This window comes from Haliaeetus leucocephalus, unplaced genomic scaffold, assembly GCF_000737465.1.
Source record: "Haliaeetus leucocephalus isolate CR32 unplaced genomic scaffold, Haliaeetus_leucocephalus-4.0 Scaffold587, whole genome shotgun sequence".
Classification (NCBI taxonomy): domain Eukaryota; kingdom Metazoa; phylum Chordata; class Aves; order Accipitriformes; family Accipitridae; genus Haliaeetus; species Haliaeetus leucocephalus.
This window is the reverse complement of record NW_010973023.1, coordinates 6618757-6639635: the sequence shown is the minus strand read 5'-3', so window position 1 is coordinate 6639635 and position 20879 is coordinate 6618757. Positions and strand designations below refer to the sequence as shown.

The 20879-nt window shown below is 38.6% G+C and overlaps 2 protein-coding genes across 7 annotated transcripts in view; one reads left to right on the top strand and one right to left on the bottom strand.

The window, feature by feature from the left end:
• ERP44 (endoplasmic reticulum protein 44) overlaps positions 1–20007 on the top strand; it is a 58711-nt gene extending 38704 nt beyond the window's left edge. Inside the window, exons 7-12 of the mRNA XM_010577959.1 lie at positions 3724–3781; positions 5120–5236; positions 9230–9341; positions 9800–9941; positions 13019–13121; positions 15260–20007. Coding sequence (XP_010576261.1) covers positions 3724–3781; positions 5120–5236; positions 9230–9341; positions 9800–9941; positions 13019–13121; positions 15260–15361 — 634 coding nt within the window. The 3' untranslated portion in view covers positions 15362–20007. The remainder of the gene's footprint in view (positions 1–3723; positions 3782–5119; positions 5237–9229; positions 9342–9799; positions 9942–13018; positions 13122–15259) is intronic.
• The window catches only part of STX17 (syntaxin 17), a 36927-nt gene continuing 34258 nt past the window's right edge, over positions 18211–20879 (bottom strand). For 4 of the 6 annotated variants that reach the window (XM_010577962.1, XM_010577961.1, XM_010577964.1 and 1 more), the window contains one exon: positions 18212–20879. This exon is cut by the window's right edge and continues 1 nt beyond it. In XM_010577962.1, coding sequence (XP_010576264.1) covers positions 20649–20879 — 231 coding nt within the window. In that variant the 3' untranslated portion in view covers positions 18212–20648. The other 2 variants (XM_010577966.1, XM_010577960.1) reach the window with 2 other exon arrangements.

The window sequence follows — 20879 nt, the reverse complement described above, 5'->3', positions numbered from 1 at the left end:
TTTTTTTTTTTTTTTTTTTTGCAACCTCTTAAAATTTTTTTCAATAAAATGTGACCATTTTTTGTAGGTTTTTTTTCCTTCTTTTTGTAGGTTGTTGGTTTTTTTTTTACTTCCTTTTTTCCTGTAAAGAATAGTTCAGTAGTTCCTCGTTCATTTCTGCTTGATGTCAGGGGAGGACCTTGTTCCAGAATGTCCAATTTCTGTGCCTGGGTCTGTTTCATGCGAGTTCTATGTCACTGCATGTGGTAACAGTTTAGAAAGGCAATTGCATTGATGAGCTACATAGTGTGAATCTAGAAGAAGAACCTACAGAAATTCAAATTTCTCCTTGTTATACAGATTTACAGCAATATTTTAAAAGATCTTCACTGGAAGAACAACAACAAATTGGGAGTGATTCCCTTTTTAAGTAACATAATAAAATGCAATTATAGATTCTTTCTGCAGTGTTTAATGTGCCAGCACCACCCAGTTTAAAGTGATTGGGCATTAATGTGAATGCAGTGGTTTGCAGTCTTGTAAATCTGTGGTCTGCAGGTCTGCAGTCTTATCACCAAAGAGTGGCCATTATCTCAAATGTTTTCTGATGAGTGCATCCATGCTTGTTGTCAGAGCAACCAATCTGAGTTATTAGAATTTTAAATTATTTTTTGTCCCCTCGTATGACTTTTCATTCTTTTCAGGAATGCCTTTTAAAAAATCATTACTTTTAAGTAATGAAAACAATACTTTTAAGATTCTCTCTCCTGTTGAGTCTGTTCGTCTTTGGTTTGCTATTTGTAAACTTCGTATAATGAGAAATAGTCTCCCACTGCTCAGTGTTAGCATTTGGTTGTTGGATGCTATTCTTGAATTAATTACTATGGGGCTTCTTTATTTTTTCTTTTTGTTTTCTTTAGTTATAAGCAATAAGCAAACATAATGGAATGGATCAGAGTTTGATAATTTGTAACCTTCCCATGTAACTACAGATTGCACAGCAGGCTTGTCATTATTCTCTTCTCCAGGCTCCCGTCCCTTCCTAGCCTGAAGCTGTTAGTGTTTTAAAGTGCAGCCTTCCAGACAGCAACCTTGGGAACTAAATGTTTTCATCTCTGAGTGGCTGTGGCTCTCAAGCTTCCTAAAAAATTATATGTGAAAAGGCTTCCGAGGGAGATACTAGCTATGTAACAGTGTTTTCTATTCAGATTATATATAGCAAAATGTTTCATGGGGAGCTGGCACTGATGACTCGAACTCTTCTGACTGAGCATCCTAAAAGCCCCTGGGAGGGATTTCTGGTTTTGCTATGGACAGAGTTCAACAGTTATATGGTTTGGGAGGTATATGGTAACATGAGCTGTCATGTTCAAATGTCTAGTAAGCTAAAATAAACTCAAAACAATCAATTTGACATGAAAAAATTACTTCGCTAACTTCTGTCAAGGCAGAAATGTACCCTGCTGTGCCAAAATTATTCTGGCTTTAGGTAGTTGTAATAGCTTATTTGTAAACTGTATTAATGGTACATAGTTGCAGATCATCTTGATGCTTAAAACTATTCTTAAATCAACTGATCCTTACTGTTCTGTAAGATCTCGGGTAACCACAGAGCAAGATTAATGAGAGAAGACTTGTAAGCAGAAGGAGATAGGAGGGATACTGATGAAGAGATATTAGAGGTAGATTTTAGAAGTAGAACGAGAGAGGGATACATCTGAAATGTTTGTAGACATGGAAGAGAATGGCATTGTGCCGTTGAGCCATAGCATAGGAAGCCAAATGCAGAAAACCAAAACAAACAGCCAAAAAATACTTTTACCTTAAAAGGCTATGATGAACTGTAGGTAACTCATGGAGGAGAGTGACTAATCTAGGAACTGTTTTAATTTTATGTTAGCAATCAAATACGGGGCGGCGGGGGGGGGGAGGGTCCAAGAGGTTCACCTTCTAGGTTACCGCTTCAAGAAGAGGCAAAATGCTAACTGAAGTGTTTCCATTTTGGTAGTTGTTTTAAAAAGGTGTATCTTCAGGCATTTGGGATTTTCATATCATGTCCCCACTTTGACTTATCTGAAACAAATTGGTCACAACTGGAGCTACTGAAGTGGCAGGAGACAGAAGAGGACCTTCTGGGTTCCACTGCAGGCGTACCCTAGAGCTTATATTTCATTATAGATTATTATCAGTTTACCAAGCAGTGATTGGGCGGGTGGCTTCTATGTCTCCACTTTCTTCTTATTCAGTGAAAGATTATCTGGCATAGAAGTGGTTTACCTCAGTGATGCTGGTCACAAAGAAGCCTAATTTCACATTCTGGGAGCAGTCATCATGTCTGGAATACAAAAATGCATTTTAAAATACACGTATCTAAACTGGTGCTAATACTGATAAGTGTGACATACTATGCAAGGTGCCTTTTGTATGTGATAAGAAAAGGATAATTGGATCAAATTAAATAAATGAAACGTAGGTACTTTGAGTTAAGTCTTACGATGTCTTTCTTTTTTTTTCCTTGGCCCTCTAAATTGTTCAGACCCCTGGAAGATTTACCTCACCTTGCAGTGAGATAAATTGAGACATTTTTACTTCTCTTTTTTTCCTCCCCCTTACATCTCAATCAGTCTTCACCAATGCTTATATTGAGTCCCCAGAACAGATACTATAATTGGAGAAGCTGGAACACTTGCCTAATGTTTCCCAGGGCTGACATGCTTTCTTTTTAGCCTATGGTAAAAGGAAAAGAGATGGGTAGTTCATTTTACTCTTTTGTGGCATATGCAGCCAATCAGTTCTGTCTTGCCAGCATGAGTTATGTTGGAACAGCAAGGCATGGGAGAGAAAAGAGGAGGTCTCTTTTGCTGTCTGAAGGTGGTGAAAGGGTTTATTTTTGTTGAGAGCTTTCTTTCCTTGTTTTTTTCTATCTCCTATGTTGGATGCATACCTGTCCCCATTTGTTTGAATAAGAAGTGATAATCTGGGGGGAAGAAGCTAGCAGCTTTCAGGGTGCTCTGTTGTGGCTGGGATTGAGGAACCACAAAATATTCCAGAGGCAGGGGAGAAACTTAGTAAGGTGACATAGAAACCTGAATACCGAGGAGGAACTGCATGTGTTCTCCAGGTACACACATACTGGATCATCAGTGGTCAGAAACTGCATGCTGTGTCTTGTGCTCTCTAGATCTGTTTTGAGGGTAAAATGGACAGTGTGGGCTTATTTGCTATCCATTTTCTCATTGCCTGTGCCGGTAGAGCACCTCAAAGCCTTTCTTTATTAGGGTAGATAAGACATAAATTTCTAGTGTAAACAGTGGAACAGGAAGAGTAAATGTAAATGAGAATCCACCTTTCTCACCTTTCCTTCTGTAAGACTAGGGTTTTTTTTGTTGTTTTGTTGTTGTTTTTTTAAATTTACATGATTATATTAATTCATTAACATTTTTCTCTGATCGTCTCTTATCCAAAATTGTACCAGCATTCATCACTTGCACTTTGATGCCTTTAGCCCACACTTCCAATCTTAGGCATACATCTTGCTGACTCCCTTAATGCCCTCTCATCTAGCCAGGCCAAGTTTCTGTGGAGTCACTTTACAGTTTACTTTAAAGATCAAGGATTTTAATGCTCAAATTTTGAAGGAAAAAAAGAAGTAAAGAAAGGATAGCAAATTAAAATCTGATTTTTGGTATCTCAGTTATTTTATTTGTCTGTACCAAGACATGCTTACTGGTTGGTTTGTTGTAGGGCTATTTCAAAAGCAGAGAGATTTAGCGGAGACAATGTAATCTACAAGCCACCAGGGGTAAGTGTAACTATGTATTTTATTCTGCTTATTGTCATTATATGCGAATATGAACTAATGGAGACTATATTCAAATCATTCAGTATGTCACTGCATCTCAAATCTTAATTTTATTTCATCACTAAATAGTGTGAGAAATAGGGTCATAGGATCTAGTGTTTCTGAGTAAGTGAAAATGATCTTGGTCTCGTTTGTTGCCAATTAAGTGCACAAAACCTAAATCTGTCATTTTAAATGTCAATGTCCATAATTTATTTTTTTTTCTTAGAAACACGGTCAACTCATCATGTGTATAGATACTTTGTGTGCTGTAGGAGTCTTAAAAATCTGTGAAGTTCAACAGCTGGTGCACTTCATGTTTTTCAAAGCAAGTGACAATTACTAAGTATTTTTCTGACTGCCACTTGCTAAGACCTGTTCTCTTCATTTAAAAAAAAAATCAAAACGGGAATAAGTAAAATTAACCCTATGTTAACAAACTCTCATAAACATAGTTTTACTTGAGGAAAAATTCAGTACAGAAGAAAATCTGCAAGAATCGCTTTTTAGAAACATAATTAATATCTGAAAATCTCTTTTCCCAAATTTAATGTATGAAAAGAGTTGCTTACAAAAGAGAAATAAACAAAAAAAGACCTCAGGGAGGAAGAAGTTTCAAACCATTTTCTGTGAAAATAGAATTTATTAGGTTACCTAATTTATATGGCATTTCTGAATTAAGGTGTGCTTAATCATGGCTACAGCTTGCGAAGTCATGGTTCATTTAATGTAATTACAATTTTGGTTAACATGAAAAGATGGCAGCACTGAATTCTGAGTTAAAACTACTAGCAAATAAAGGAAAACAATCATTTATTCGTATCTCTTTGGCAAAGCACATGTAAAATACCAGTTTCAAGTCCTGTAAGACATTGGGAGGGATTTTTGGTGAGTCTTTGTAACTATTAGCATGAAGAAGCTTAATATCTGCATTTAGTTTATATCTAAATAGGTTTTTTTAGGTATGGAGATACTATTTCTCAACCTGACCGAAGTCTAAATAGCCTTTATTTGAAGCATCCCTAATTTGGAAACAAAGTATCTTTTCAATTCTTTTTAAGTTGTCTTAAGAAGTGGAGTTGACTGCATAAATGATCATATTTTATATTTCTTTTCCTGTTGTACTTTTGTAACATAGTTAATAGAAATGTTGCATGCACAATGGTTGAACATTGGTATATGATTGGCTTTCAATATTTATATGGATATTTTTACTTTTATGTCAGGTAGGTGATCTTATTTGTAAGTAGCAATGTCATTTTTACTGTTTCTCAACTTGTCTATTTTTCTTTTCAACAGGAAAATGCTCCAGATATGGTGTATTTAGGCTCGCTAACCAATTTTGATTTGATTTATGCATGGACACAAGACAAATGTGTACCACTAGTTCGAGAAATTACGTTTGAAAATGGGGAGGTAAGAATCTTTTCTACCATTCTACTTCTGGGGGTTCTCAAAACCAAAATGTTTTTTTCAAGGTCTTTAATCCATACCAAAGAACTTTCTGTATGCTTTGCTTTTGACAGAAAATAGCTGTCAAGTAATGTCTTTTCATTCTTTTGGAGCTTTTTGATTGGACTTGAAGTTCACTGGAGGCAGATTTGTGGTAGTTCCATACGATACCAAAGAGAGAGGTTATGATCATGCATATAGATCATGTAAGAAGTGTCCGTTGATTTGCGGAATGTGGATACTTGGATGCTAAGAATGTGTGTGTGTAAGAATGTGTGTGTCTGTATGTATGGGTGTGTAACACCTTGGGTAGGTTGTATTATTCATCTAAAGTAAGTACACATTTAAACAGATGCTATGACTAAATGTTGATTTAAGATCTAGACATAAATGTTATTTAAGTGCTTTTTGCATCTGATGTGACCTTGAAAAAAATATTTCTAGTCAGGGTAGAAAATACTCATGTCAGCATGTCTATGACAGTTTGAAAGAGTAAAATAGTTGTGAACTATCCTTAAGTTATAATCAACTTTTAAAATTTAATATTAAAGTTAGTAGTAGAAAAATGTTAATGTATTAACAACTTCCAAAGCATTATCTAATAAATAAGCACATTAAACGGTGGCTGACCATCTATGGAACTGGCAATCTTCTGGGAATTGTAATAAAAACCATGTGGGTTTTTTTGTTTGTTTGTTTATTTTTGTCAGTCTGTGTTTAAGCACTGGTACCTTCTTAATCTTTTTAGCTTCAGGTGCTCCCCCTTGGGTTTCTATTTTTAACTGTAATTCGTAAGATGGAGTTTGGGGGCTTGCTTTTAAACATCTCTTTTCTTCTCATTCTCCTTATTTTCTTTCAGTGCTTTTCTGTTTTCTTTTGTAACTTACTTCTCTCTCATCTATTTCCAACTCTGCATTATAAATTTTTTTGTAAAATAACCAACGGGGGGGGGGGGAATCTTTAGAAAATTGGCATAGGTTTGTAGTATCTCATGAGTATTTGTACATAGCCACGTCTGCTAGGAACTCTGGTGAGGTATGTAACAAAATGCAGTATGTTGTCCATACTGGACCAGAAACCAAAGAATCAGTCATATGATTCGTTCTCAGTTTACACGCTGAATTTTTTTTTTTTTTATCCTGAATCTGCAGTGTATGTAACACTGCTGTTCTGGGCATGCACAACATGTCAGGTTACATGACAAGAGGGAGGGATAGGGTGGGATAGACAAAATGGTTCAAATGCAACCTTCTAGTCAACCCCGCCAACTTTTATTGGAAAGTTCTGTTAAACAAATTTTAATTCTTCATTTGCAACTCAGAATGTAAAAGATGCCACATGTTAGCATGTTTAGAAGTGTGTGGTAGATTTTCAGTGTACTTTTCCCATGGTAAAATTGCATTCTGAGCCTTAGAAGCCAAGGTTCATCACTGTCAGCTTGTACTATATTGTGTCACGGTTTTTCTGGTTGTTCTCTCAACCCTTGATTCCTCTTTGCTTAGGCAGATATTTACAATTCCAATGTGACATTTTGCCTAGCAACATTTGTTTAAAAATTTCAGTGCTGCCAGTACCCAAACAAATTTAAACATGCCAAAATTGAGATACTTCTGCCTGCTGAAATCCTATGGTATTTAAATGGGCTCTTAATGCATACTGCACAATATTACAGGGTAAAAATATGAAGTGCTATGACTGTTAAGCTGTGTTTATGGTACTAGAATACCATATAAATAAGGTAAAGACAACAATTTCTACTACTGACTTCAAAGTCAATTTTTAAAATCAAAATTGGCCCCTGTAAACTGCTGGTAGATTTTTCCCTCATTTTCTTTCTTAATGTTTTCATTATCTGGTAAGTGTCATGGGCAGTCTAGCCAGGAAAGTGCCTGATCTGAGCAGAGTTCATCATTGTGACTTTAGACAATACACAGTAATTGAACTCTGAAGCAAGGTCTTCTGTTTGAGAAGACTGTCCATTTGAAAGGCAGTCCCTGTACTTGACAAGAAAAGGCGGTTGGGATCAGTCGTATCATTCAGAAGAAATCACTGTTTAACCTGTAATCAGTCTGTTTAGTTTTATGTTGTATGAATATAATGAACCATGTGGTCTAATGGTGGTGCTGAACTGTAAGTTTTTGAAAGGGTAAAAAGTTTCTCAAAGGCAGACAGAAAAAATGTGGGAAGCTCAGATCTAATGAAAAATCTTTTGATACTCAGTGCCAAATGAGACAGTAGCTTTTGAGGGAGCAGTCCAAGGCAAATGAAATAGCTATTCCACTTGCCACATCCTTATCAGTAAGACATACTGTGAAAGCTGGAATAGAAAAGCAAACGAAGGTACTTTATAGAAACAGGGCCAAAATTAGCAAGACTTTCAAGCTAGCTGTCCTAACAACCTGTTTGGAGGTGAATCGATCTTGTGAATACAACTCATCACGTGCAGATATTGAAACCAAGGTTGTCCTTTTAGCTGCTTGCAAACAAGAGGGGAGCTTAGAGCCGGAATACCAAACTCTCTTTGGGAGTTCTCCCTCTGGAAATGTACCTGCTGAAATGAGTGAGGAAACGGAGCCATAATCGTAGTGGTACGAAACAGACTTTTTCCCATCCTCTAATAGGAGAGGAGACTGAGACCCAGCCAAATTCGTGTGTGTAAAAATAAGAATGACCAAATGTGATTAGTGGTTGGTTTAGGGATGGATTAGGAAGCTTGGATTTCATCAAGAGCACTGACGTTATGAGGATCTTTTCAAGCTGCTGTTAAAAGACCAAGCTTCAACTTAGCTGACAGACTTGGTTTAAGGGAGAATGACAGCCATATCATATACACTATGTAGCTGGCTGCCTACTTGTATGGAAAGTATTTCTTCCAACTTACTGCAGATTGAAAATATCTGAAGAAACTATTCTATTTGGTGGCAGAACCAACGAGTGCTATCTTTCTCAAAAAGCATAGATTTTATTCTGATACAGGCTAGAATCAAAGAAATAGCAGCACTTGCTTGTACACCAGTTGTGCAAATGAAGGATTGGCAAGACTGTAGGCATTTGTTACTGAAAAATGATTATTTCTTCAACTGGGCTCTAGCGAGTTGAGCTGATGTTCAAAGGTGCCTAAAAATCACTTTTGAAGCAAGAAAATACAAGTTGTTCGTGTTTTGTTTGGGTTTTGAGTAAAAGAAAAATCCTGAATAAATTATTCAAGGAGTTTCTATTTATCTGTCCCTGGACAGAGATCTTTAAAAGGCACTCGAGCTGCAAGAACGCATTTCTATGAGGAACTAAAGCTTCCCTGTCCAGCAAAGGTGGTTTTCATTTCTTCATCAATTTTAGTAATATACTAACCTTTGAATTTCATAATGGTGTTACACAGATGACCAGTCAGGACACACTTACTGGCAAAAGAGCAGAACTTGATCATAACTGATACAGCTATGTCATTAGCTTCTGCATTTTCTTTTTTCTTCTTCTTTTTTTTTTCTTTTAGGATGGAGTTGTTTACAGATATTCATTCATTGTGTTATGCTAAGAAAACACCAACTTATTATATGAGCCAAGCTAGGACCAGGTCTAGAATACACCCTCGGCTTTTCTTAGTGTTTAATACCATGCTGTTCAGGCCTTATTGCTGTTTCCATGAAGATGATGTGTTTTCTCAGAATTGGATTATTTCTTCTGAGCAAGTATTCCAGTGCAGGTGTATCTCTTCCTGAAATGTTGACAATGAAATACCTTCATCCTTTTTCTGCTGTGTATGATACAGAGAAAGGAAACATAGTTAACTGTATCACTCGGGTATCTTAGATGAAGAGTCAACAGTTAACATCTTTAGTCCTGTTCTTTCAACTGTTTTTAAAGTAGAGATCTCACTGAATTTTAAAATTGCTGGAATCACTTACTTGAGTGCCCTTAAGAAACGGAAGAATTGAGATTTGTCATTTGTTTTCTGTGCAGGAACTGACAGAAGAAGGCCTTCCTTTTCTCATACTTTTCCACATGAAAGATGACTTGGAGAGTTTAGAGAAGTTCCAACAGGAGGTTGCACGTCAGTTAATAAGTGAAAAAGGTTTGTAGTAACTCCTGCTACTTCTTGTTTTTACTGGTATAATTTTTTTCAGACAAGCTTAGTAGTGTGGAAGCAAAGACCAAACAGCATCCTAGCTTTAAAGCTCTTGCGACCGAAGGGCTTTATGTACTTTTGACAGTGAGGACCAACTCCTGTGGAAATGATTTAAATAGATACACAATTTATTAGTAAGTAACTGTTTCAGAAATCCTTGTTGTCTAAATGACTTCATGCAGTTTGAGAGGGCATTAAACAAAACTTCAGTTTGCGTTCTGGCCAAAAACACTTTAAGAAAATCCATTATTTTGGGGGTGTTAGTTGTTTAAATCTATTTTCAAGTTTTGCATGTTGTATCTATCTAATATCTCCACCTTTGTAATACTTATGAAAGTGTTTAGGGTTTCAAGGTAATAATAAAAAAATATTAACATGGATTTTTGTCTGCTCACAATTTTAAGGTACAATAAACTTCCTCCATGCTGACTGCGATAAATTCAGGCACCCACTCCTCCATATTCAGAAGACTCCAGCAGACTGCCCTGTTATTGCCATTGATAGCTTTAGGCACATGTATGTCTTTCCAGACTTCAGTGACTTGTCGTAAGTATTTTTCTTTGTGCATTTTAATTTGAGAAGAACAAAGTAAAAGACGTGCTCGTATTTTAATCAGTACTATGATAGGAAGATGAACAAATCTAGGATAGGTAAGGCTGCCTATGTGCGATTCAGTGTCAGAACCTTAAAGCAATATGAATTGGTGTGAAGCCATTGTTTAAATGGAGGTGCATTGCTTTATGCAAGAAGAGAATCTCACATTAAGTTTTTAGATGCCGTTCTTTTATTTCAAAGTTTTGCTATTTTCCATAGTGGTTAGTCATTTGGAACCTGGCATGGTATTTTTAGTGGTGATCTAGGTATATCAATTAACTTTAAAAGGTTTAAAATACTACATGGAATGTGTAAGTGCTGTGTTATGCAATAATTACCATAAAATGCACCATGTAAGAATTCCCAGCCTGCTGGTTTGGTTTTTCCTGCTGTGCAATTCCAGTCTCCCTGCATTAGTCTAAACTCGGAAAGCTGGCGGAGAAATCCTTGTTGCATGGGTTTCTGAAATTTTCCACATGTAGCTTGGAAAATGGCTGATTATTGGCATGTTATCTGGATAAAATACGTGAGAGAGAAGTATCAGGGTGCTTAGGCGAAATGCCACTTTGATAATCCGCTTACATCAGTCTCTATCTCTTTATCTTGTACTGCCTTGGAAGCAGATGTTCTGTCTCCTGTAGTTCAGTTGAGGAGTTAAGATGTGTAAACGTTATCTTCAGGGACTTTCAGCATGAGACAAGCATTCTGTCTTTGTCTTCAGGTTGTTTGTTAAAATTCCAGTTTCTACCTCAAAGGAGGTGCCTGCATATACACTGCTTCTGAAGTCCTGGTTAGATGCCTAGGCTTTGAGACTTGAACTTCTGCCCATTCATAATTTTTGCCCATTTGTACTTTTAAAAACTCAGGGTATTTCATTTTTGTTAAAGCCAAGGATTCAAAGCTCAGACTTAGCATGCAATGTGAACGTAACCCCATGTCTAATTCTGCCATTCTAGCAGGCATTTTTCTACCTGAAATGTTGACATTTGGAAGAAGGGTTCAAACCTAGCTTCTCCCCATAATTCTCCACAGGCTTATTCTTAAAATGTAGTCCCTGTTTGATGTATCCCAAATGGTGCTTTTCAAATATCTAAAGCTATGTATGTGGAAACACTGATAGTGACTACTTTTCTCCCTGTGTTCCTGTTTCTTTGGAAGATCATGTTGACCGCACATGCCAGGGCTTTAAAAAAAAATCGTGGGATATTTGCATTTCAAAATCACTCTTTTTATTGTCACTTTTGAAATAGCCCTAAAATAAATTAATATCTCTCATAGGGGAATAGAGATGTTTAGTTTAGACTTTCCTGTTATGTTTCTTACATGTTCTGTTTCTGTGAAACACTATCAGAATAATAAAAGCTACTTGGTTGTTTGTATACCAGTTGTTACATACAAATGAAGAAGAGAGTGAGTGATGTCAGGATTGTAGACAGTTGCTTAATGATAAATAATTATTCAACCTTACTCTAGGAGATTGAGCTGATACTTAGAAATACATAACAAACAGTTTGGAAACAAGGAGAGCTTGGAGCTCCTGGGGTGATACTCTTTTGTGTGTGTGTGTGTGTGTGGTTTGGATTTTTGTTTTGGTTTTGTTGGTTGGTTTGTTGTTGTTGGGTTTTTTTTATAATACATAAAATCTTAATTCTGAGACTTTCATCTACCTGCAAGGACTTCTGCCACTTTAGTACATTTTCTGGACTCTTACAAACTGGCCCCAGACTGTCTCTTGTAATCTCAGTGCTGCCACCAACCAGTAGGGTTTGGATATGGTACTTCCAGAACTGGCCCACTAAAATTTCCTCTCTCTTTAGGGAGTTGTCTTTTTTTGAGAATAGCCACTTCATAGGCAAATGAGACCACCACCCAATATTTTGTCCTCATGCTTTCGCCACCTGGCCCTATTCATCCTGCTGTTCCAGGTTGGAAACGATTGCAGGGAGTGTTCAACAGATCAGTTGTAGTTTCTCAGCAAGAACTGGTCCAGTTACAAGAGGCTGTAGGCACCAAATGCCCTTGCTGCATTAGGAGGGGTTGGAGGGGAATGTCTCCAGCAGTGTGCCTGACCTAGAAAAGAGCAGGAGCCCAAGGTAAAGCAGGGGATTCTGCTCTCCCTACAACTGGGCTAGAATGAACCCCCTTCCCTCCATCAGCACCAATTCCTGATCTTAACTGGGAAGGGAAGAAACCCCTCAAAGTACCACAGCAATACTGATTAGTTAGAGACGTTGCTGTAGTGATGGCCTCTGACTCTTATTGTATTACGTTTTATCCACAGAGTTTTCTGGTGATCTGAAATATTGCTAATAGCCTGTCTAACCACACTTTGTCCCTCTTTCCTAAATGTAGTCATTGGTCTGATGAAAGGCTCCCTGCAAAACCTGTCTCCATTCATACTTTACCTTTTGATTGCATGCATAGTGCTCACGTTATAGTTTTTTATCTCATCTTTAATATTTATTAGATCAATTCTTCATTTTAAGCTTTTTAGTCTATTTGACATTTCACAAGTAAAATTGGATGCTGTAGTTTAGCACGTTTGCTGTGGGTGACAGTAGATGATCTCAGATTAGATTTACATTGATATCCTCTTAGTGCTTATCGCTAGTGTATATGCAGTTGCTCAGGCACTAGAGAGCCTTTCAAAGATGTTTTGTCAATACCGCTACCCAACTGTCATTTGTATCTGTAAACTGTGCATTTGGAACCCGCTGTTCCCTCTTACATTATGGTTAGTGGGGAGCTGAAGTGAGTATACAATGAAGTTATCGGCTAGTACAACTCTGTGGGAGTTATTGAAAAGATGAAGTACTTGCTGTGTTCTCAGGAGACAGTGGAAAGAAAAAGAAGCTGGTAGGATACTTTAACAAACCATTTGGCTTCCTGTCCTCTATTAATCACCTAGAAGTGGACATAGTGTGCTAGATAAACAGAAGTTGGCTACTCTAAACAGTGCACTTTAAATCTTCTGTGTTTGGACTTAACTTGTAGTAAACATGTGGGTGTTTCTGTTGGATTTGTTCCAGAGTTCCAGGTAAACTGAAGCAATTTGTACTAGACTTGCATTCTGGAAAATTGCATAGAGAGTTTCATCACGGCCCTGATCCAACTGATGTAGCACCTGGTCAGGTAAGGTTACAACAAATACATTTAACTTGGCCATTTAATAAAGACCTTTTTTTACTCCTTGTCAGAGCTGTACTTTCTAATATGTGTGTACTTTTAACTTCAGTCTCCCGAAAAAGAAATCTGTTTATAGAAGCATAATGTTGCCACTTTGGCTTGGCTCTTCCTTTAAATTCCTTTGGGTAAAGGCAGGGAGAGCATTAGGGGGAAGTATGGTACCTGTTTGCCTTGAATAAGGGAAGAGTATAAGAATATATATTTTCTCCACTGAAACAGAAGATCTTGGGTTAGATGACTGTTCTGAGCTCATAGAGCTAGTCTTACGTTCTCATGTGATTTCAGTGCAAAAACTGATGATACATTATAGATGCATTATTTCCCACACGACACACTGAGAGGGTGCTTCTAAAGGGAAACACCAGTTGATTGTTTTATATATTTACGCATAGTCACCAATCTAAGCAGGAGGCAGATTATTAGAGCATCAACAAAAGACTGATAAGTGGTAATAGGGTTTATAATTTTTATTAATGCAGTTAACAAGCAGCATTAATAGTGGTCACAGGCTGCATTTGTCAGTTTGGACTCCTCACTTTCCTGCTCAAAGGTTGTCATGCTGCGTAATTACATGCCTGGAAGTTACTCCTGGGATCTTTTCAGGAACACAACTACTAGATCCTTCTCCAGACAAAGGAGCACCTCAGTGTTTAGTTTAATACAAGAGGCAGAAAAGAAAGGACATTACCAGCCTTGATTCCCTCTACTCAGCCCAGTCTTCTGTGTCTTGATCAGCCTTGTATCTTCTTGACAACACCACTCGGCTCATATGCTTGGTGTCATGCTGAAAAGTGTGAATGTAACAGCCTGTCAGGCAACCTTTTTTACACACCTCTTAAGTTATACGTTGCATTGTCTAGGGCTCAAAGAGCCATATGGGTTCCAGAGGAGACCTGGTGCCCTTGTGTTGGGGTGCCTTGGGCCATCCCAGAACCCGTGGGTAAGGGACAGAAACGATTTATGGCTACAGGCTCATTTTCCTGGTCATCTGTGGGATGTGGCAAGGGCGGCAGTGTGCTAAGCTGTGCAGCCTCCTGTTGCCCTGCTCAAAGTTAAAAGATTTAAAAGCGTGAAAGCTCTGGAGGGCTTGCCTTGGGCCAGGAGAATGACTGCTTTTGAATGTTGTCATGACTGGCAGTGAAAACAGGCGGGCTGAATTGTCTCAGCAGTAATTCATTTAACTGGTAACTCCCTGTGTTTCTCAGGAATTCATTGAGCAACCAGACTGCAAGTCAACAGGAGGAGATGCAGAAAACAGGGCTAGAGACTGAGGCATAAGTCAGGCAGTCGGTCAACTCAAACCAAGACAGGCGTGCGTGAGGAAGAGACGCTCTTGAGGCAATTGCAATGTAGAGGAGGCCTGGCCAGGGAGGGAGGAAGGCTGCCGAGCCCCTGGATCCTGCTGCCTATCTGGGCACGGGCTCGTTGCCTAGAACTGCAGGCTTGCTCTTGTCTCCGTTCTTCCTTGAAAAAAACACACCAAACCTGGGATGTTTCCCTTCTCATGTCCGTATGGCATCCTGCCAGCTTGTGAAGATGCGTACGCACGTGCGAGGGAAATACTGGCCTTAACTAAACTGGAGGCTGCTGTCCTAGGTCATGTATGTCCCTTGAATTGCATGTTTGTTTGGGTGGTTTTTTTTTTTAGTTTCCATAGAAAATGAATTCTAAAATATTTTTGCAGCAATGACACTTTTGCCCTGGTGTATCTCAAAAAACAGCACACAAACTAGAATATCTTCAAAGCAAATGGTAGACAGACTCAAATATACAGTGGGGTGCATTTGCAATACTTCTAAGTCACTTGTACAGAAACTTGTGTGATGGCTGTTACCTTTGAGATGTGCCAACAGAAGGAATATCCCTGACTGATGGTATTTAATGAATGAATGTATGTGTGCATGTGTATCCCACCTATTTGGGACTTACAATGTGCCTTCCAAAAAAAACCCCAAACCTCAATTTGTGAGAATGCTGGAGATTCGTGCACTCTCATAATTAATGTTAGAAGTTCATTTAATGGAAGTGTGATTGATTATTAAAATGAGTCTAACAAACAATTTACTGTTTGTTCTGTTTTTCAGCCAATTCAGGATTTAGCAAGCAGCCCACCAGAGAGCTCATTCCAGAAACTGGCACCCAGTGAACATAGGTACACCTTATTGAGGGAAAAAGATGAACTTTAAAACTTGAAATAATCTTGCAAGCCTTTCAGACAGCAGCATTGACTTGTGTGGTGGAAATAGTAAACCTATATTTTCATAATTCTATGTGTATTTTTATTTTGAATAAACTGAAAAATAATTTTTTTTCTCCCCAGGCTTGTAAATACATTTGTTTGGTGGGTCATTCTGTACAGCATCTTTCAAACAGTATGTTCCTAATGCTATAGTAAAATATCAGAGACCCATCCAGACTCTTGATCTAACTCTGTTCTGTAAAACTTTTATAATCCAAATGAAGGTATCCTTGCCAGAGACATGCTGTTAACTTGCACTATCCCATTAAATAGGACTTTTGGGTTGTTTTCTGTGTAACCTTGGTAGTATGTGCTTTTTCTTCTTCATGTGAACAGCTATCCTGGTAATCTATTTCTTTGTCACATTTTTCTCCAACTTAAGAGGGTCTTCTATTCTGGATACTTGGGAGGGGAATAAATTAAAGTTTTACAGAATCTCGTGTGGTGCTTTACTGGGTGCAAATGTCTAAGCAATTAAACAATTCTGACTATTAAAATACCAAGCAAGTAAAGGAAAAGTTTCATGATAATGGCTGTACTTTGAATGAAAGGACTGTATTGACCTGCTCTGGTTTCCTGGAATTAAGATTGTTATATTACACACATGGTTGTGTTAAAAGAACATGAATGTTGGAAACCCTTCAAAGTAGGAGAGGGGTAGGGGTGGACTGCCATCTTAGTTGTGTCAGTCTTAATTTAACTTCTGTATTAGTCTTTTTTTTCTCTTTTTTTTTTTCTTTTGGTCCCTGCCTTCCTCGCAGACATTTACCTTCCGAACAACCACTGCAAATTTTCTGTTACTCTTTTTGTCTGGCTTGTGCCTTATTTATTGCATATTCTTTGAATTCTGCTCTGAAGAAGGAATTACTACTTTCCTTGTGGGCTTTTCCGTTGTGCGTAATACCAGAATATGGGCTTTTCTCCAATGAATCTTCAAGCTGCTTGGTGAGATAAACATATAGAAACTGTTAAGATGGAAAAATATGTTAATTTGGGGTGTATTGCTGGAGATGAATTACTGTTGGATTTGTTTAATATGCTTGCTGCAAAGAATCCAGTCCATGACTTGGGTCCCCAAGGCTTAGTGTCCTTAGCAGCAAGCTTGTTCTTTGGATAGGTGGACTACTGGGTTCACATTTACTTCAGTGAGTGCCCCAGCTTCCGCAGCTCACAGCTCAGGATTCCTTTTGCCTCTCAGCTAGAGGCCACCTACTTGGTTATTGGCAGAAGACTGACATGGTCCTGTGCAGCTGTGGCAAACACTGATCTCAAGAGAGCCTGCTGAATCAAGCCCCTGCAGCAACAGGCACATGAGCTGCCTAGGGTGTGATTCTGAGCAGAGGGTTGCTAGTACCAACCACCACCATGCTACAGCTAACTGAGCAGATGCAGAATTGGTAGCTAAAAGCGTATTACAAGATTTTGTTTACAGGCATGCTTTTTTGTCAGTTTTGTGAATCTGCATTTTGGAGTGCACGCTAAGTGCTGGAAAGCCAGGTCTTCTCCTGTCCCATTCACCATCTCATGCCAAATCAAGCATTTTTGGCAGCTGAGTCATACCACCTTCCAGCTGGAATCTAAAGATGTGAGCAGGGTCTGGTTTTAAGTCTGCCACTTGTTATCTGCAGGTGGTGCTACAGAACTTCTGGAGTTGTTCAGGCACCTGAAATTTTACTCAATTCCAGCATGGTGCCTACAGGTACTCATCTTAGTCCTCTGAGGTTCCTATTTTTCCTTAGGATCTTAATTATAAATGCTGTTTGGTGGAAGACATCTAAACCTCTTTCTGGAGAAAGATGCTACCTCATCATACACTCAACAGTCTAGTGGCTGGTGCTTTCAGCTAGAAAGTGAGAGAGAGAAACCCCCTCTGCCACTCCTTAATCCAAGTTTCTTTTCTGAGTAAGGACTTCTTCCCAGAGCTTTGGCATCCTAGTGCTATGTAGGCAATTAGATGTAAAAGTTTTATCAGTCATCACAGTTACTCACTCAAGTCATTTCATTGTGTATTCATTGGAGTTGGACTTGATTCTCCTGGGTTCTTGATGACCATTGACCTGGCTGTGTACCAACTTTCATTCAAGTGATTTTTCTGTTTGCAAGCAGAAGGTTGAACAGCTGCAGTCTAGGTATGCTTGCCTCACGTGATGTTGAGTATCACTTGAGCTTTTAAGTATCTGATGATACAGAGAATTCGTCTAGAGAGAGCAAGCACTGGACAAAATGGGACATGTGTTTCAAACTGAGCCCTTCAACTCTGATCATCTACATCAATGGTTGTAACCATTCAACCTTCAACACTTCCTGAGGCTTTCATGGGAAGTTGTCAAACAATATTAGCGTTATGCCTGTGTGGAACAAAACCATTCCAAACTCTCTTTAATTGAACTTAAGGAGTCCATTTCTGAGCTAGCATATGTGTACAAGTTACTAGATGCATGCAACACTTCAAGAACTTGTGTTAATTTCAGTCAATGTAAATATTTCAATAGCTGAAGCATGTGTAACTCAATACAGGATTCTTAAATCTTGGTTATGCAATTATTTCAATAATATAAAATTTTTGAGGGATTAATCTTTTAGATGCTGGAAGGAAATAAACCCCAATGTTCTCAATAAATGCTACAACCAGTCTCATAGGCAAAAGCTTTTATTTGGTCTGAAAGACTTATCCGTTTCTTGCATTCCTTCTGTCTAACATGCCTAGCATTTTAAATGCTAGTTCGGTTACTCAGATGCCCATGTTTCTTCACGTATGTAAATAACCCACCTATTTTAAAAAATCATAGCTTAAATAATAGTCTCCTAAGTCTAGTGTATACACAATGTTTTGAAATTGCTTCCTTAAAGATGCAAGGAAGAAGAATAGGTTTTGTGCTAGACATTTCATAAAATGAGTGCAGACCAAGCTGTATTTGTATAAACCGTAGCAGGAATTCAGTTTTATGAATTTAGATTGTCCTGGCATTAGTCCAGCTTGGGGGGACAGGGTGGAGTCCACGATGTGTCTGATGTGGCTGCTGTCATTTAAATGCACAAGGTTTCAAAGCATACAGCAGGAAAGCAGACATGGCTTTTTAAAATCATACAAAGAATCAACCACAGTTTCTGATTAAGAAGACTTTGTTTTTCTTAGTTTCTTCCTTTAAATGTAGAAATTACAAATCAAAGGAATGAACAGCCTTAGTATGAAGTTGTTACAAGCTCATTAAACGTGTTTACGTCCAAAGTAGATGCATTTAAAGAAAAGTGCTTTTTGCTTGACACGAGCAAATGAGCTGAATTACTTGGGTCATGTTTTCCACTCCAGCTGATTTTACAGATGTAGGCACTGTGGCTTTAACACATACAGTTTTGACAATGTTTGCGATTACTTCTGAAAGCTATTCTTGCACACGTTGCTTCCCTGAGCCTCAGACCTACTTAAAATAGACACAATGCAATTTCAATCATATTTTAAAAGTAATAAGGAAGAACTGTTCAGAAAAAGATATTTGTGCTGTAACTAACAGTTGCTTACAGTGTCTCTAGGCACAAAAACCTATCATCTGTCATTAGTAGACAGTTATTTCCAAAGATGACATCAAAGTACTGGTTACTAAAAGGGAGCTCTTTCTACAGTATGCTCCTTATACAGTGTTCCCTGCTAGGGAGCCTTATCACTAAACACTGACTTCAGTGTTCACCTAATAAAACTGGACTCAAGCAGAGCTCAGGATGAATTGAACAATCTAAAAACTTTAAAAAGCAGCTTCCCAACCTCAATTTCTGTTCCCCCAAACAGCAGCAGCAATAGTGTGGGAATTGTCCTGGAGGGATGGAGGTAGGACCATGTGCTGAATAGTAGATTATGTGACAACAGTACGATTATGTGGCAATAAAAACACATTAATGCTTCTGTATTTAACAATGGAAGTTTCAGAAGCAAAAGGTTGCTTAAGCAGCAAAATAAGGATGGCAAGAATAACAGGCATCCACTATAAAAGGCTAGCAAAAGCACTAGCAGCACCTCACCCTGTACAGGCTCTACAGCATATCCCAAAATCTTGAGAAGGCTGAGAAGCCACTCTGCAGTGTGGGTGGAAGGAGATGTTTGGGAACTGAACAGTATGCAAGAGGTGTGCAGCTGACCCAAACAAGCATGGTTTACTTACTGTAAACAGTATCAAGTTGACATTTTCAAAATACTCCCTTCATCTGGGGATGTCAGCTGCCACTGGCACCATTTAAAGAGCCTCACTGCTTCACCATCCTTTGACCTGGTGCCTAATGCCACCCTTGAGGGTGTGGGCCTGGCTGTGGCACCGCTTCCAGGGAAGCGATTTAGCTCTCCCACCAGAGCACTGTTGGTGACAGGAGATGAGAAGCAAGGGCAACATCTAGCAGTAAGCACTGCTGAGTAAACTGAGGCTTCAGGCTCAGAATGCCAGAGCTTGGCACTTCATCCTGTACGGTGTTCTCAGGACAAGCCAAGGAGTTGAACAGCCATGGAAAATTAATTATTCTCCAGTAGCAGTCCTGCTGGGTTGCTGCTTAGATTGTTTAATTCTTAACTACACTTTGAACAAGATGAGGGATTAACAATTTTTTTTTTTTTAAAAAGTACCTGAAAAAGAGGAAAAGCTGTTTATAAGGCTGATCTGATTTGGCTCATGGAGGCAGATGTGGGATATACATAAGGTTTTTTTCCACATTGCTCACCCAGCATTTTCATCTTTTCTTATGGCAGCTAACACTTCCCTGCGTGTTATTGAACAGGCATAGTCAGTCATACCCTGGGGGTATACACAGGAGGAGTTTGGGATTCCAGATAAATGAAAGTAAACTTAAAGTACTATGACCATGAAAGATAGATGGAACTTATTTCCTTTTCTTTGGAGCTCTATAATAAAAGCTCCAGCTTTTGGGTGGCACCCATGGGAAAGCACTAGTGTTTTCCAACTATCTCTGTATTGTCTGCAAGACACATGTGCAAATTTGGCATGAAGCACCCATCACCCATCATTACAGCTGTGCACATAGCTCACCTAAGGATTTTATAATTAAAAGTTATCCATATAATTGTCAATGATGTCACCACATCTGAAAAGAGAAATACTGTTTAACCTCTCCCAAGTAGCAGTACTGCTGTCAAAATTCACATAACTCAGCCTTGTATTTAAAGCATAAGGCTGCAAGTCTGTCATTAGCGCGCCTACTACGCTTTTGTTCCTAGTCATAATGATTCTAATACTTCAGCTGGATTTTTTGGCACTTTGGCGAGAAAGCTCTGGACAGCTGGAAGAGACCTGCTCAATCATTTTTTTTTTTCTTCTTTGTATCAATTTTCCACCTGTGAAACCCAAAATCCCACCACCAAGTGCAGCTGCAATTCCTGCCACTTTGAAGCCTGCAAGGAGACCAATAGGACCCCCCACCACTCCACCAATGACTGCACCTGCCACAGGCAGAGCTGCCAGCTTGTA